The sequence below is a fragment of the Vipera ursinii genome, assembly GCF_947247035.1.
Source record: "Vipera ursinii genome assembly, chromosome: 1".
Classification (NCBI taxonomy): Eukaryota; Metazoa; Chordata; class Lepidosauria; order Squamata; family Viperidae; genus Vipera; species Vipera ursinii.
Genome location: NC_139512.1, coordinates 2,211,848 through 2,229,911, shown reverse-complemented (window position 1 = coordinate 2,229,911; position 18,064 = coordinate 2,211,848). Strand labels below are relative to the sequence as shown.

The 18,064-nt window shown below is 43.5% G+C and overlaps 1 protein-coding gene across 1 annotated transcript in view; it reads right to left on the bottom strand.

The window, feature by feature from the left end:
- Positions 1 to 231: 231 nt before the first annotated feature.
- Positions 232 to 18,064, bottom strand: part of GTPBP3 (GTP binding protein 3, mitochondrial) — a 31,510-nt gene continuing 13,677 nt past the window's right edge. Inside the window, exons 3-9 of the mRNA XM_083349869.1 lie at positions 14,690 to 14,776; positions 14,376 to 14,578; positions 10,961 to 11,033; positions 9,942 to 10,085; positions 5,460 to 5,625; positions 2,070 to 2,360; positions 232 to 1,152 (exon numbers count right to left, since the gene is read on the bottom strand). Coding sequence (XP_083205995.1) covers positions 921 to 1,152; positions 2,070 to 2,360; positions 5,460 to 5,625; positions 9,942 to 10,085; positions 10,961 to 11,033; positions 14,376 to 14,578; positions 14,690 to 14,776 — 1,196 coding nt within the window. The 3' untranslated portion in view covers positions 232 to 920. The remainder of the gene's footprint in view (positions 1,153 to 2,069; positions 2,361 to 5,459; positions 5,626 to 9,941; positions 10,086 to 10,960; positions 11,034 to 14,375; positions 14,579 to 14,689; positions 14,777 to 18,064) is intronic.

The following is an 18,064-nucleotide window of genomic DNA, read 5'->3' as shown; positions in this document are numbered from 1 at the left end:
CTGGCGGAAGCCATTTAGTCACTTGTTTAGTGGGAGAACAGATTTTATTTTCCTGGGCTCCAAGATCACCACAGACGGGGACTGCAGCCAAGAAATTAAAAGACACTTACTCCTGGGGAGGAAAGCCATGGCAAATCTAAACAGCACACTAAAAAGCAGAGACATCACCCTGTCAACAAAAGTGCGTATAGTCAAGGCTATGGTCTTCCCAGTTGCAATATATGGCAGTGAAAGTTGCACCATAAGAAAGGCTGAGTGCCAAAGAATTGAAGCCTTTGAACTATGGTGCTGGAGAAGACTCCTGCGAGTCCCTTGGACTGCAAGGCGATCAACCCTGACTGCTCTTTAGAAGGCCAGATCCTAAAGCTAAAACTCAAATACTTTGGCCACCTAATGAGAAGGAAGGACTCACTGGAGAAGAGCCTAATGCTGGGAAAGATTGAGGGCAAGAGAAGAAGGGGACGACAGAGATTGAGGTGGCTGGATGGAATCACTGAAGCAGTAGGCGTGAGCCTAAATGGACTCCAGGAGATGGTAGAGGACAGAAAGGCCTGGAGGAACGTTGTCCATGGGGTCGCGATGGGTCGGACATGACTTCGCAGCTAACAACAACATTAGTGGGAGAGTCTGATTATTACATTTGAAGGGACCACTTCAACATGACTTCTATTCTTCTCCCAAAATCCTCTCTTTACCACCAGTACAGCTTTTAACACTAAATCAGTGTTTTTCCAACTTTGCTGGGGAATCCTGGAAGTCCCCACATCTTAAAGTTGCCAAGTTTGCAACACGCGGCCTTAAATAAAACTCCCATGGCAGCCTCTCCCTTAATCTTCCACAAGCACTTCCACAAGTGCAGAACCACCTTCAGCCTCTGGATGGCACCATGTGCTGATTAGTTCATAGCTTGTGGGCCTCCTTCATTTGCCAATGCAAAAGTCTTTGAAGATGATTGCCAAGAGCTCTTCGGTGCCCACTTGGCCTGTCAGCCGCCCTAGCTGTCTCCGTGCCAGTCGCAGCTGCTCTGCTGCCAACACCAAATCCATAACCTGGTACTCAGCAAAGCATCTGAGGGCCTCCAGGCACTTCTGCAAGCTGAGCTGGTGACGTGCTTGCGTTGGGCTTGGGGAATCAGTTCGGGGGTCGCCACACCTGCAGAGTGAGAATATAAGATTTGCAGTTCTGAAATGGATGATTTATTGGCATGTATGAATTATGCTGGGTTGTTACTTGCATTCGTAGGAAATGTGCAGCCCCTGAGCATCTGCAGCTGAGATCCACAGAAGAATGCCTCAACAAGATACAAGATCTTCTCAACCTGCACGGGTAATTTTCGACTTATGACCGTAACTGATCCAGAATCACAGTCGTAAGTCATGGTGGTCATTAAGCGGATCATCATATCGCCATGCCTGATTTTGCAACCTTTTTTGTGGCGGTCATTAAGCAAACCCATTTTACTCAATGGGTGTCTTTTTTGCCAGAAACTGGCAAAAACATTGAAAATCACATGCATGTCAATGTGAACTGGTTGTCAAAACATCCAAAATGCAAGCATGTGATCGCAGGGAGGGGGCAATGAAGCTGTCAGAACTCCAGAACCAGGTTGTAAGTAGCTTTGGGGAAGTCCACCACAACCTCAAAAGTTTGCTAAGCGACTGGTTGTTAAGCAAGGCCTACCTGTATATATGCCTAAGATTAAAGGTTCTATCTCCAATTCCCAACAGCTTAAATTAAGATATTATCTCAGGTGACATCCACACAATTTCTTTGATGTGCTCCTGTTTGTGTAACTGGCAGGAACTATTGCCCTTTATTCTGTAGCCACCATATTATCCCATTTACTATACACCCCCGACAAGCCCATGCTGCATTGTTGTCTATACAGCTTTAATGCACAACATTCTAAGAAACATGACTGGCAGTTCCCTCATCAGATATTTCAGCCCCCGCCCAACATCATCCACCATGTAAAAAGTGCAAGTCATGGAGTTTTAAAACATACGTTCCTTACAATATACACATCCACCCTCAATTCTCCCGACTGCCTTTTTTTCTCCTGTTCTCACATGCGTGCCAGCTGTTCCTGCAATGCGTTCAGGAAGGCCACAATCCCATCTCCAGTTTTGCAGGACAGCAAGCAGGCAGGGCCTACACCTAGTCTGTCACAGGTCCTCAGGAGATCTGCTTGGTCTTCTTCTCCGAGTAGGTCCATTTTGTTCAAAACCAGAAGATAGGACTGTGTCTCATTTGGCTTGTTGGGAGACAGGACATCTGCCACGGACATAGTTAAGTGGTCAGGCTGCTGAGCTGCTAATTTCCCATCCAAAATGACCAGAACAAGGTCTGCATCATGGACCCTACAATGAAATAATAACAACAACAACAAATCACACTTTCTCTCCTAAGCTACACCCTCAAGAATCCTTGTTAATTTCTAATTATAAACCCTACAAGGAAATAATAATAAAAAAGCACACCTTAATTCTCTCCTAAGCTACACCCTGAAGAATCCTTGTTAATTTCCTAATTATAAACTTTTGTTCCAAGAGCCATCTTAAGGTTTATTTTAACAGACATCCCCAATGAAAAGATGCAGATCATAAAGAAAGTGAAGCTTTTTCCACAATGCAGCCTTAATTACTCCACACATAAAAACAGGGTGGAAAGGAGCTTAATAAATTCCTCTCTGGATGTCCACCCGTTCTTCCGTTTTGAGCATGGTGATAGCCAGATGTTCTGCCTGGACCGCATTTATCATGGCTCCCAGTTGATGGATTTTTCTCCTATATCCTTATCTGGCACTTTGCACTAGGAAAGCAAGCACTTTCCTTTTGTGGGTGTTTGAGGCTATGTGATTTTTCACCTAGCCCATATGCCAGGCAGTTCTGAATCCCTACATCTTAAAGTTGCCAAAGTTGAGAAACATTGGTCTAGTTCAGGGGTAGGCAATCTTGGCTCTTTTATGACTCGTGGACTTCAACTCCCAGAATTCCTCAGCCAGCACGGCTCAGCTTGGAAACCTCTCCCTTTCCCCTCAGCATGGCTGGCTCAGGAATTCTGGGAGTTGAAGTCCACGAGTCATAAAAGAGCCAAGGTTGCCTACCCCTGGTCTAGTTAAACATTGGTCTAGTTAGTTAAAAAAAGATGGGTCCAGTGTTTCCTTCTTCCGTAAGTGAGCTTCTTTAAAAAAAAGTCTAGCTTTTCACTCTTCCACTGCTAAACTTACTAAAAAAGAAAAAGAAAAACCACCACGGAGGACAGCAACTACTGACTGCAAGGAAGGGTGCTTTCCTGCAAGAGTGCAGAGTAGTTAGTTCTACAGGTAGACCTTGATGTACGACCACAACTGAGCCCAAAATTTCTGTGGCTAAGCAAGGCGGTTGTTAAGTGAGTTTTGCCCCATTTTATAGCCTTTTTTGCCACAGTTGTGAAGTGAATCATGTGGCCATTAAGAGAATCTGGGTTCCCCCCATTCACTTTGCTTGTTGGAAACCGGCTCGGAAGATTAAAAATGATGATCAAACGACCCCCGGACAGTGCAAGTGTCATAAATACATGCCAGGGGCCAAGTGTCTGACTTTTGATCACATGACCATGGGGAGGCTGTGAAAATCGGTCATAAGTCAGGGTTTTTTCAAGTGACGTAATTTCAAATGGTCACTAAATGAATGGTTGTAAGTCAAAGACTACCTATAGTACAGGGCTTTTCAACCAGTGGTACAGGTACCACCTGTGGTACATTGGCACCTGGCAGGTGTTATGCGACCATCCTAGAAAAGTGGTAGCAGGGGAGGGGAATGAGCTGAACTGGTGGCAGCACTGCATAAGCCTGAGTGAGAGATGGCTGGAGCTGCAGGGCTGTCAGGGCTCAGCGGAAGCACCAGGATCAGCGCCAGGCTCCAGCTGGATCTTGGCGCTGATCCTGGCGCTTCTGAGCCCAGAAGAAGCCGATCAGCTGGAATGTTGCAGCATCTCCAGGGTCTTGTGATTTACATTCAGATGCTTGGCAACAGATTCATATTTATGACGGTCACAGTGTCCCAGGGTCATGTGAAGTGACCAAGACCTGCTGCAACCACTCAGCAGACGGGGGGGGGGAATAAAAAAAACACCCCACCTACCCCACCCCCACTGCCAATCCTCAACAGAAATGCTCACAACAATGAAAACCTCGGACAGGAGGAAGAGCGCCGCTGGGCAGACAGGCAGGTGTCTTGCTCGCCTGTGGCTTGGGGGCACGTTTTTCAGTGCCATTGTAACTTCAAACAGTCACTAAGTGAACTGTTGTAAGTCGAGGACTACCTGTACTTCATCACTTTTTTCCTTCTTTTTTTTGGTCATCAAGTTTTTGACACCTTGCTAGGCAACTGGTGGTACTCGGATGTTGCCATATCCTAAAAGTGGTACAATGGGTGAAAAGGTTGAGAAGCCCTGCTACAGTAGATGTGTTTGCCGATAATGAAATTAAGTGCTGCAGGCAAGCCAGACATCATTGCTGGGATGAACACAGTAGAACCACTAGTTTTGATGGGCAGCAGGAAAAGACAAGCCGAGATGGCCTTTCTGCGAAGGGAGGGGGACCAGGGATGAGTAGAAGATGAAGCCATGTATCCCAGCCCTCATGCTTTTGGGGATATTTTTTCACCTAAGAAACCTGCTTGCTGGATGATCTAAATCTGTTTAATTTGGATCCTAGGCTAGGTCTTTGCTTGTGCCGAAGCATAGCAGAAGCATACTTGCGACCTGTTTGTTCAGCTGTGTCTCCATGAGGTTGCCTCCATCTCTTACCCAGCCTATGAGACAGGCCCAGATTGCCCATAGTAGGACTGCAGTTAAAGCCAGATTTTCCTCCTTATTCCAACAGGCTCCAAAGGCAGCTTCAAGATGCCTTAAGACCTGTTAGGCTCTGTCAGGAATTACGCTGGGGACTAGTGATTGAAGAGGGAAGCAGGAAAGGATTGATGAGAAGGACAACCAATTTCATGCCACTATAGGTAGTCTTCAACTTACAACCACTTGTTTAGTGACCGTGCAATTTACTTAACAACTGCAGTGATTCACTTAACAACCGTGGCAAAAAAGGTCCTAAAATTGGGCGCAACTCACTTAACAACTGGCTGGCTTACCAATGGAAATTCTGGTTCCCATCTGTGTTTGCAAGTAAAGGATTACTTGTAAAGTTGGATGGAGTAGTACTCTTCCTCAGCAAGAGGGAAAGGCCCTTAAGACAACCACAATTAACCACAACTACTCAGTGAAATCTCTAGAGATAGCTTACCTTTGACTTCTCATAGCCACATAGATAACCACTATTGGAAACTGGAAGTTGGGTCTCCTACTTACATTTCTGTGCCCTGTACTGCAATATTTGTGAAGGGTGTGTGTGTGTGTAAAGGATGGCTCCCAATGCATAACCCCCTCCCATTCTGATCCTCCCCTTCCAGAATTCCTTTCACCTCTGCCGAGCCCGGCTCACTCCTTCCATCTCAATTACATCTGTGGTTCTCCTCAGGCCTGCTGTGTCGCTTAACACCACAGGGAAGCCGCCAATGTTCAAGGCAGTCTCTACCACATCTCGCGTGGTCCCTGCCACCGGAGAGACTATAGCAGTAGGCTTTTGGCCTAGAAAGTAAAGATTGTTCCAGTCAAGAAGGGGAAGACAATGGGTGAATTCACATGATATTCTTAGCATAGCTTAGTTACAGAATTAACCCACTTGCTTGTTTCATGCAATACAATGAACCATAATCTAACCCATGGGTCTCCAAACTTGACAACTTTAAGACTTGTGGACTTCAGTTCCCAGAATTCCTTAGCCAGCCATGCTGGCTGGGGAATATTGGGGAGTTGAAGTTCACAATTCTTAAAGTTGGGCAAGGTTGGAGACGCCTGATTCAACCAATTGTCAGTAAACTCCCACAGACTAAGCCAACACCCCAAACACAAGATTAAAAAGATTCACTTTAGAGATCCAGTGATGTAGTAGGGACAATGTTGAACCAGGTCCAGCGCGATCTAGGTCTAATCCACCCATATCCACCAAAGCTCATTTGGTGACCGTATGCCAGTCACTCTCTTCCAGCTCAACTTCTGTCCAAGGTTGCAATGAGAAAAATTGGAAGAAGGAGCTATGTACCACCTTTGACAAACTCGTAAAGAAAGCTAGGGTATAATACTAAGGAACAAATACATTGACCTAAGCTCAGCATCTTACCTGAAGCTGCTAGGTTTTAGCTATCTTGGTTAAGCTACATAAACTAATCCAAGCCATAAGTGTAAACTCTAAATTCCCCAAACCCCTGTGGAGACTTTATATGTGATTGTTGGAAATAAGTAAGTAAATAAGTAAATAAATAAATAAGCCCCTGACCTGCGTTCATTCCGCCGGGACCTGAAGACTTGGCTCTTTGAGCTCTCTGGCCCAGGCTGAGAATTTTAACTGTTCTATTTGCAGGGTTAATTTAATCTTTTTAATTGTTTTTTAACTTTTGTATTTTGTATTGATGTGATTTTAAAATGCCCTGTAAACCGCCCTGATTCCTTCGGGAAAGGGCGGTATATAAATCTAATAAAAATAAAAATAAAATAAAAAAGTACTATATTATTCTGATTTGTTTTGTAGCGTGCTCATTTCCTTTTAGATAGTTTTTTTTAAAAAAAATTAAAATAACATTGGGGGAAAGATTAGCTGTGAGGGAGTAGCCTCTTATTGAGAATCCCAGCCATTAAGAGTTTCCTGAACCATAAGTGGTTGCCATAACATAAAAAGGCCAATATGGCTAGAGTCTCCTTTAAACCTAATGGACAAATTTTTTTCTGAAGGACATCTGAAGACGTTTCCAGCATCTGGAAACCACCCTCCCTGAAATAATTTAAACTAGTAAAAGCGATCTCCCCTTGACTATTTACAGAATAACACAAAGCTAATTAAAATGAGTCTCCGCAAAACGGCAAGAAGGAACAACAGGGAAAGGTCTTAACGCACTTTGGGGTGAAAATACATTTGCTTTGCATATTATTGGTTTGCTCGTGGTTTGGTAACTATTCTCATAGCATAATCATGTTGACCTTTAATAGTCTGTCCAAATGAATCTTCCTCTGATGTGCAGGGGAGAGAATTTCGGCTTCTAAAACAATATCTTTCCTAAACAACAGTTTGCCTTTATCTGCCTATGATTTTGTATTCATTCAATACACAACCAATGACCCATTGGGTTATCCTTTGTCAATATTTATTTATCTGAAGAGATAAATACAGGCAAATGACTTTCGATTTCCTTCCAGCTTCTCCAGTGACTTCGCTTGTGCAAAGCTGGCAGAGAGTGTCACGTGACTGTGACAGCACTGCAGTGGCCTCAAATGTTTGCAAATATAATTGGTCTGAAGATTCTTAAAATTTCAATTCTACAGGAGTAATGGGTCCTGGATTTGTACATATTCTTTAAGTTGGCATACTTGAGGTACTTTGATTCAAAAATTGTTGGCCTGCGATCCACTATTTTGGCTAATCAAAGGTTACAAACAGACAGTAGAGTTTTGGTAATATATAAATTTAATTTACCAGTGTAGCACACCCCATGGGATAGGTTTGAGTGTTCCAAAGTTTGGGAGTTTCAGTGCTAGGGCCATTTGCTATTACCATTCCCTTGTAACCTTTACTGATTTGGGAAATTTAGGCAGTTGAGAAACTATTGAGAGTCCTGTAGTTTTCTCTTTCTAGCCAAAGACTAGAAAAATGGTAAAGCAGCTCACTTTTTACTTCCATCTAAAAAATAGCCCATCTGACAGGCTTGGTAGAGTAAAGCGATGTTTTTCAACCCTTGTAATTGTTAAATGTGTGGATGTCAACTATCAAAATTCTCTGGATTTTGGTGGCTCTGGAGGACCACCAAGATTTTCACCTGATATTCCTTTTCTATTCCATCAGCCTATCTGTTGTGATTCAGTGTCAGCTTGTGGTACTGGCAGCTGAGTCTGATGATTCTGAAGAGGAGGAGGAGGAGGAGGGGTTTGGAGAGCCTTTGGTGTTAGAGGGAGGCTCTGATGCACTGCAGGACTCTCAGCCTGGCCCCTTCCCATCATGTTCCTCATCAGACTCAGCCGTGTGAGCACGAGGTATTGGATGTAGATGATTCACAGCTGGATCTATTCAGGGATGCTAGGAGCAGGAAGCAATCCAGCAGAGTAGAACAGAGAAAGGCAATGAGGCAACTTGGTGAGAGGAGGAGAAGGCAATGAGAAGCCAAGCCTTGGGACTGCTGATAAAAGGGGAAGGTGTGGGAGGTGCTGGTTGCTGAAGGCAACCATTCGAAGATCTTCTGCTAGAGTCCTGGTCTTTTATTCCTGTTTAACTCTTGTTTGAACTTTTGGTTTAACTCTTGTTTGAACTTTTGATTTCTTTGTAAATAAATTTGGTTGGGTTTTTCCAGCCTGTTGACTATAAAAAGGGGTTATCCCTGACATTCAAACAGGGCCGGTCGTAGGCTGGAACAGAACACTATCAGCCAGTCTATTTTTGACAGAGGTTTGTCTGTCTTGTAGAAGACTAATAAATAGGCTGAGCATTTTCAGTGTATTAAGCAGGATGTACCTGTAATGGAAGCAAGAATGGTTTGTAAAAGTAGAAAAGGATGAGAAATATAACGAACAGTATCAGTGCAAAATACCTTTAGTTAGATTTCCTTTTCTTTTTCTTATTTCATGCTTTAATTTTTTTATTACAGCTTCTTATTCCTTTTTAATAGTTTTGTGTAACATTGCTAAAGCTACCTTAGGACTGGTCTTTCTTACTCCAAGGACAGTAGTGTTTTTAAAATGGATTTCCTTGTTATTGTTTTATTTCCTTGAATTCTTTCAGAACAAATCGTAGTATTGTTAATTGTCTAACAATATTATTTTCCGGGGGGAATCTTTTACATGCTCTATTATTAAACAAAATTGACAAATCAGGAAAAGGACCCTGAACTTTTCACTAGAAGACATGAAGTACAAACAAAGATACATATTTGAGTATTTAAAATTACTTGCATTCAAAGTTACATCAATTAAATTTTGCAGTATACTATTTCTGAAAAATTGCACTTTGATCATTTTTCAGTGCTAAATGGGCATTATGGGGTATGTAGGCATTAAAATTTATATTAGAAATGACTATTAGGAAGATTTAGATAGATGCTGTGATTTTTACTTTAGAAAATATGGGAAAAAATAATTATTATGGTTGGTCACATAGAAAGTCAGATGTTTAGGCAGGGTTTGGCATTTTTATCCACCTATCTTTCTGATACGCAGATGCTGTTGTTTGATGGTGTTAGATTATCGCAGGATGTAAGCTGTTCCAAGTAAAGCTGCCTTTTGCAATGGACCAGTGGAGATTTTGTCATTGCCAATGGTGTTCAAATGGTGCAACAGTTGATTTAGAATTGCACCCAAGGTGCCTATCACTATTGGTATTATATTTGTTTTCTTCTGCCACAGTCGTTCTATTTCCAGGACTTTGTATTTTGTGATTTTCTCCAGTTCTTTCTCTTCTCTTCTCTTCTCTCTCTAGGCACTGCAATGTCCACTATCCAGGTTTTTTTTTTGTCTTGCTAACTGACAACTGTTAAAGTCTGGGATGCTTTGTGGCAGGTACTTGCGTCAGATGCCTTTATTTTTTTATTTATTTTTTGCTACTGTTTCAGTTTGTTTTGTTTAATGAAATAATGGCAAAAAAGTACACTAAAACAAGATCACAGCCTTCAGAGAGCTCACGTGATAACTATTCCTTTGTCTTAATGGTCTCAGCTTTGTTGTTCAGGGTCTTGAGAAGGTTTCTCATAAAAGGTGACTGACGAACCTTTCAGCAAAATCCTGAGACTCCTGTCTTCATCCCTTGACCACTCTCTGACCACCCATTCTCCCATTCCACCATTCCACATGTCCCCAGTGCTACTCACACAACTGGTTGAGAAGGCTGCTCTTCCCAGCATTAGCAGGTCCTGCAATGACTACATGGACCCCATCCCGCAGCCTCTGCCCGCGGCGGCCATCTTGCAAATGCTCCCTCAGCTCCTTCTCCAATGCCTTGACAGTGTCTTCCACTATGGGGGGGAAAAAGACCATCGTGGCGGATGCCATGGGCTATCCCTTCCTCCCCTGCTTCTTTCCCTCCCTGCCACTGTTTTGGAGGACTAGGATCTTGCAAGAAATCCTCTGGCTCCTTTCCTGGAGCTCATGTCTAGGAATGATTCTCAATCATCCAGGTCATGATTATCCCAAAGGTGCTTTTTTAAAGGCAGCTGGACTTTCTTGGTTTGGGGTTTCTTCCTTGAAGATGTTTCATTTTTCATTTTCATTTTCATTTTATTTTATTTTATTAGATTTATATACCGCCCTTTCCTGAAGGACTCAGGGCGGTTTACAGGGTATTTAAAACAAGAAATACAAAAGTTAAAAACAATTAAAAAATTACATCAATCCCTGGAAAAAAAAGTAAAAACCCCAATTAAAATTAAAATTAAAATTAAAATTCTCAGCCTGGGCCAGAGAGCTTGAAGATCCAAGAAGCTTCTTCACTTCTGGCTTAATGGTGGGGAATTCCCTACCGTTCAGCCAGAACTGAAGAAGATTCTTGGATGAGAAGTGAAACTTCTTCAATAAAGTCCAGTTCCCTTTTGAAAAGCACCTTTCGGGATTTCCTGGAGCTTGTTCACCAAAGGGCAGCTTGGCCTCAGTGAGTTTCTAACAGCAATTTCCAAAGAAAAGAAGGGACACAGGGGTGTACAAGTACCGCAGCACCTATGTGCACGGAGTGATTAAGAAACTTAAGGGCTGGCCGTAACTGTGTGATTGAAGCTCTGGCTGCTTTTCATGTGTGTCACGTAAACAGATGCTACCTTGATTGTGCCACTGTGGCTGACATCTTGCCTTTTTGACCACACCCTGAGGACCCCCCCTGAGCAGAAGGACGACTCACCTTGAGCAAGGACATTGTCCTCAATATTGTCATCTTCACTGAAGTCGATGTAGGCCTCCAGATGAGCCAGGGTCTGCAGAAGAAAAGGACTGAGAGCTATTTTTCTCCAGGGGGAAAGAAAGAGGAAGACGGGGAGAAGGCTGCAGAGAAAGGATGTTTAAATATTTATGGAATATTTGATGACTGTTCCACATAAATGAGTAATAGTCTAATCTAATAAATGAGTCTGACAGTGCCTTTTCTGATGGGCTAATTCTATTAAAAGGCATAAGGTTTTATGAGCTGCTATGACCCCCTACATTGGCCTAGTCACTCAATGCATGACGTAAGTAGCAACTCATAGGGCTGGAAGGGCCCTTGAAGGTCTTCTATTCCAACCCTCTGCCCAAGGCAGTAATCATTATATCATCCTGGAAAAATGGTTGCCCACTCTTTTCTTGAAAACCTCCTACAATGGAGCACTCACAACTCCAGGAGCCAAGCTGCTCCACTGACTAATTGTTCATGCTGTCAGGAAGTCCCAAGGTGCTTTTTCAGGAGGCAACTGGACTTTTTTCTTTTTCTTTGAAAACGTTTCACTTCTTATCCAAGAAGCTTCTTCAGCTCTGACTGGATGGTAGCGAATGGAAGGATTTATACTCCTTGCAGACAGCTGGCTGAGGAATTCTGGGAGCTAAAGTCCACAAGTCTTAAAGTTGTCAAGCTTGCAGACCCCTGAACTAGTTCCCTTAGCCATTCATTGTATGATGTAGCATCCAAACCCATTTCAATCAAATTTCCTAGTCAGAAAAGGTGCTTCCAGATTCCTTATTTTTCATCACCGCAGACCAACTTGGTTCTCCTTCTACAATGCCTAAACAAAGAGTCAAAAAAGGTAGTATTCAACTTATAACAGCTTGTTTAGTGACCATTCCAAGTTACAACAGCATTGGAAAATGTGACTTATGACTGCCTTTCCAGTTACGGCCTTTCCAGCATCCCCATCATCAAGTGATTAAAATTCAGAGGCTTGGCAACTGGTTCATATTTACGATGGTTGCAATTTCCTGGAAAGGTGGGGGGGATATGTGATCCCGTTTTGCAACCTTCTGACAAGCAAAGTCAACAGGGAAGCCAGATTCACTTAACAACCGGATTACTAACTTATCAACTGCAGTGATTCCCTTAACAACTGTGGCAAGAAAGATTGTAAAATGGGGCAAAATTCGCTTAACAAATGTCTCACTTAACAGCAGAAAATTAGGGACCAATTGTGGTCATTAAGTCGAGGACTACCTGTTTAGGTCATCATATGACTGACTTAATTTTACATTTTTTGCAGCTATCGTTAAGCAAATAATGGTCATTAAGTGAATCCATTGTCCATAACGTGTATTTTTTTACCAGAAGCTGGAAGTAAAGGCTGACTTGACTCCTCCCAAAGCCCTATACCAGGGGTAGCCACCCTTGGCTCTTTTATGACTCGTGGACTTCAACTCCCAGAATTCCTGAGCCAGCCATGCTGAGGGGAAAGGGAGAGGTTTCCAAGATGAGCCATGCTGGCTCAGGAATTCTGGGAGTTGAAGTCCACAAGTCATAAAAGAGCCAAGGTTGCCTACCCCTGCCCTAGATTATAGAATGTGGTGGTCCCCTTTTGGGGTTGAAAGCTATGCTTTATTAATCTACCTTGATGTTTACTTTCTTGTGCTTGTGTGTGTGTGTCTGTCTGTGTATCTGTGTGTGTGATTATAACATTTTCAGCTCTTTTTATTACTGGACACAATCCAGAGTTATTATGCAGCCAGTTTTAGAAATTTGACAAAAAATACATCTGCAATGTTCCAGACGATAAAATGAAGGCATACGTAGTATTTATTTTTAAACAAAAATCCAGACTTGAAAGAAATGTGTTTCCTTTCCTTCCTATATCGATCCACATTTCAGGGCTTTCCTGCTTCCACATAACGCTTTTTTTAGCCTCTCCAAATATTTGAGCCTTTGTTTGTTTATTGTAACCGATCTCATTCTTCAGTACGAGGAATTCTCAGGTGTGTTCTAGAGCAGAGTTTTTCAAACTTGAAAATTTAAAATGTGTGGATTTCAATTTGCAGATTTCCCTGGGCAGTGGTAGCTGAACAGTTGTGGAAGTTGAAATCCAAGCAGGTTAAAGCTGCAAAGTTTGAAAAGCCCTGCTCTAGAGTACCAAGTAAGAGGGTGAAAGAGATATGCACCACACAAACATAATATAACAGAGCTGGAAGGGACCTTGGAGGTCTTCTAGTCCAAACTCCTGTTCGAGCAGGAGACCTAGTACGTTCCAGACGAATGATTCTCCAATCTTTTTTTCTTCATGAGGCAGCAATAAAAATTGAAAGTTGGTGGAAATGTGGTATCTCAGACAGGCTTGGACAAAGCTAGTTATTGATTGACATCCCTCCTTTCTTCTTAAATACTAATAATAATTACAACAGAGAATCCAAAAATAACATCAAAAACAAAAAATAAAACCAACGTACACCTTGCCAACAGTTAAAAGCCTGAGGAACTAAAATGTGTTTTTTTAGCTGTCTTTTTAAAGGCAGCAAGAGTGAGAACAAAATGAGAAAACCTTCTCATGCTTGCCAGATTTTTAGGAAAGGCCTGTTTTGCAAATGTTAAAATCTGGACAAGTTCATATGTTGCAATGGACCAAAAGGGCATTTTAGAACATTTCTTTTTTTAAAAAAGGGAGAGGCTGACAGATTTATGAGGAAAAAGTTTGTGTTTCCCCACAACAACCCTGTGAAGACATTTGGGTTGAGAGAGAGTGACTGACCAAAGTCACTCAGCTGGCTGGCTTTCATGGCTAAGGCAGGACTTGAACTCATGGTCTCCACTTTCTAGCCTGCTGCTTTAACTGCTTGAAGTCAAGATTGCCAAACGAAGGCTATCGTACTCTGGCCACATCATGCAAGCTGACTCACTTGAAAAGTCAATCATGCTTATGACCATTGCAGCATCTCTGTGGTCACGTGATCAAAATTCAGATGCTTGGCAACTGGCATGTATTTATGACAGCTGCAGTATCCCAGGGTCATTAGATCACAATTGCAACCTTCTGACAAGCAAAGTCAATGGAGAAGTCAGATTCATTTAACAACCTGCATTATTAATTTAACAACTGCAGTGATTCACTTAACAACTATGGCAATGAAGGTCGTGAAATGGGGCAGACTCACTTAACTATCCTGGTTAGCAATGGAAATTTTGGACTCCATTGTGGTCGTAAGTCAAGGACTACCTGTAGTAATAACTGCTTTTATATTTCTATTTTTACTATATTATAAGCCACTCAGAGGCACTTTGAATAGCAAGATGGGCAGCATATAAATAAATAAACTGAGATGTTTCAGTTTCTAAGACTTCTAAACACCCCCACTCCAAGCCTGCTCCTTGCCTTTGTGAGGGTGTCAGTCCAGCGCTGATACAGCTGACCCAATTCCCCGTCCATCTGACGTAAGGCCTGCCGACGCTGGCCTTCCGTCTCAGCATGAATCAGGTCTCCTAGGCCTTCAGCTGCTGTGAGGTCTAGCTTGCCATTCTGGAAGGCCCGTTTGGTGAATTCTCCAGGTTCAGCAAAGCGCAGCTGAGGAAGTGCACCTGAAATCGGGAAGAGACTTTCTATTGCTTTCCCAGTAAAGACACAACCTTTCCTTGCTCCCCTAAAAATGGTCGCGAAAGAAGGATTAGCCAAAATATTGGAAGACCCACCCAAAGCATTCAGGACGCCGCTCACCACAGCTGGGCCACCATGCACATGGAACTCCACACTGTCCTCGCCTGTGAAACTACCTGGTCCTGAGGAAAAATAACGAAGTTGGAATTAATTCAGTAAATAAATTCAGTAAATGACAAGGTCCATTCAGCTCCTCAGAGAGAGGCTTCTGCTTCCTCCCTTAAGAGAGTTCAAGAGAGTTTTTCTGGTGGCTGAAGAAACTTAGACTCATAGGGCTGAAACGGACCTTGGGGTTCTTCTATAGTACAGTGATGGTGAACCTATGGCACAGGTGCCAGAGGCGGCACTCAGAGACCTCCCTGTGGGCACCCGCGCCATGCCTCGGAGGTGGCAACTGTCCCTCTTCAACCAGCTGCCCCCCACAGGTGTTCCTCCCCATGAGCGACATTAAGGTGACCACACCCACCTTGGCTACACCCACCCAGTAGGCCATGCCCACTACATCCACACCCACCCAGTAGGCCACGCCCACCTGGCACCTAGCGATAAATAAGTGGGTTTTTGTGTTGCAGTTTGGACACTCGGTCTCTAAAAGTTTCGCCATCACTGTTCTAGTATAACTCCCTGCCCAAGGCAGGAGTCCTTATATTATCCCAGACAAAATGGATCTCCAATCTTTTCTTGAAAATCTCCAGCAATGGAGCACCCACAATTCTGGGAGGCAAGCTGTTCCATTCATTAATCATCCTGTCAAGAAATTCCTCCTTATTTCAAAGTTGAATCTCTCTCTGAAGAGCTTCCACCCACTGCTTCTTGTCCTCCCTTCAGATACTATAGAGAGCAAATCAATGTCCTCTTCCCTGAGACAGTCCTTCAGGTATTAGAAGATGGCTATCGTGTCACCCTTAAGGCTTCTCTTTGTCAGGCTAAACATACCTAGTTCCCTTAATCGTTCATTGTATGATTTAGCCTCCAGAGTGAAGTAGCCGAAGGACCACTCGGGACGACAGGCTAGTTAACTAAAAGATTTATTTAGAGCAAGACAAAACAGAATAACTCGCCCGGCTTTTATAGCCGGCAGCTGTCAGTGAGGGCCAATCAGGAATGTCCATTTTGGCGCCGCGTCTATCTGGACCAATCCGCGTCGTCTGTTCTTGACAGTTCAGGCTTCCGCATGGCTCGGTGTTTTGACAGCCGCGAGCTGTCAGCGGTTGCGCCTGCACTGTGCGGGGAACTTTGACAGCTGTCAAAGTTCCCGCGTGTTCTCCTGTCAGATTTGTTTTTCCTCACGTATACGGTTTAATCACATATAACTTAACTGTTTACATATATAATACACCCCTTACCCCTCCCCTGGAGCGTTTCCTCCCTCTCTGTCATTGGAACCTGCCCACTGGTAGTCCTTTAGGTATGTGGGGGCCTTTCGGTTCCTGTTGGAACGACGTGGAAGTGGGGCGATGTCTGGGTCTGCTGGTGGTGCGTCTCTTTGCTCCTCTTCCTCTTGGTTTGGTATCGGTAGTATTTCTGGAGGGGGTTGCAGGTTGAGTTTCGTCGTTTGGGTTTCTGGGGTGTATGCTGGTTGTCTGGGTCTGAGTTGGTCAATATGGCGGCGTAGGTTGCCGTGAGTTTGTGTGAATATTAGGTAAGAAATGGGTCCTGTTTGTTGTAGCACTGTTCCTTGGACCCATTTGTTTTTATCTGAGTAAGATCGTGCCCATATCATTTGTCCTGGTTTGAGTGTGCGGTTGGGGGGGGGGTTGTTCGTTTTCTTCAGGGTATGTGTCAGGATGCAGTCTGTCAAGCCGCGTTATCAGCCTCCTCCCCCATCTTAGTTCTGCTGGTGATTTGCCCATTGTTGTGCATGGAGTTGCGTGTTGTGACATTAGGAATTGGCTGAGTCGCCTTTGCCAGTTCCCCTTGACGAATTTTTTCAAAGCTTCTTTTGTGGAGCGTACCATAATTTCAGCCATCCCGTTAGTCGATGGGTGGAAGGGCGCAGACGTGACCAGCCTAATACAATTCTTCATAGCGAATATCTGAAATTCACGAGAGGTGAATTGAGGGCCATTGTCTGAAACTATGGTGTCTGGGAGGCCGTGTGTGGCGAATATTTTCCTTAGGGCTTGTATAGTGGCTCCTGACGTTGTTTTCTTAAGGGGAGTGACTTCTAACCATTTAGAATAACTGTCCACTACAATTAGGAAACTCTGTCCCTGGATAGGTCCTGCAAAGTCTAAATGTATGCGTGACCATGGGTTTTTTGTTGTTTCCCATTTGTGAATTGGTGCCTGGGGTGGTTCGTTCCGGGTTGCTTGACAGGTATAGCACCCTCCTACATATTTTTCTATTTCCTTATCTATGCCCGGCCACCAAACATAACTTCTGGCCATAGCTTTCATTTTGACAATGCCAGGGTGTCCTTCGTGTAGGATGTCTAACGTTTGATTTGTGTTCTTATTTGGTATTATGACACGATTTCCCCATAGCAGGCATCCCCTATGTGAAGATATTTCATTTTTCCTGTTGAAGTATGGTTGGAATTGGGGGTGTGGGTTTTTTGCTGGCCACCCTGTTGTGGCCCACCTGAGAATTCTGCAGAGTATTTTGTCCCTAGCTGAGTTGTTTGCTATAATCTTAGCAGAGAGGGGACAGTCTGGAAGTTGCAAAATTGCTAGGATCATTCCAGCTGGGGCTGGGTCTGGGTCATTGCTAGGGATTGGTAGTCTGCTGAGGCAGTCTGCGTGTCCTAATTCCTTCCCTGGTTTATGGATTAACTGATAAGAATAGGCAGATAAGAATGTGGACCACCGTAGTATTCTCGGTGAGAGAATCTGTGGTGTTATTTTATTCCAAGTGAATATCCCTAATAGGGGTTTGTGATCTGTGTATACTGTATAGTGAAGGGTCTCCCATAAAGATAGTCGTGAAATTTTTTAACCCCTGCGACTATTGCTAGGGCTTCTCTGTCTATTTGTGCGTAGTTCCTTTCTGCTTTTGACAGAGTGCGTGAATAAAAGGCTATGGGTCTTTGGGTGCCATCCTTGTATAAATGACTTAATACTGCCCCAATTCCATAGGGAGATGCGTCGCAAGCGATGCATATTGGTGTATCTTCTCGGAAAAGGGTTATCGTTTAACTATTGCAATTCATCTTTTTTAGTGATTGGAAGCTATTTTCATGAATTTTGGTCCAGGACCAGGCAGTTCCCTTATCCAGGAGTCTGTGCAGAGGCTCTGCGATAGTGGCTTTGTGGGGGATGAAGGCATGGTAAAAATTTAATAGTCCTAAAAAGGCTTGGAGTTCTTGTTTATTCCTTGGGCTAGGTGCTGTTTGAATAGCCTTTAGTTTGTCTGTGGTGGGGTGGATGCCCTGTCCGTCTATTTTGTACCCTAGGAACTCTGTGGAGGTG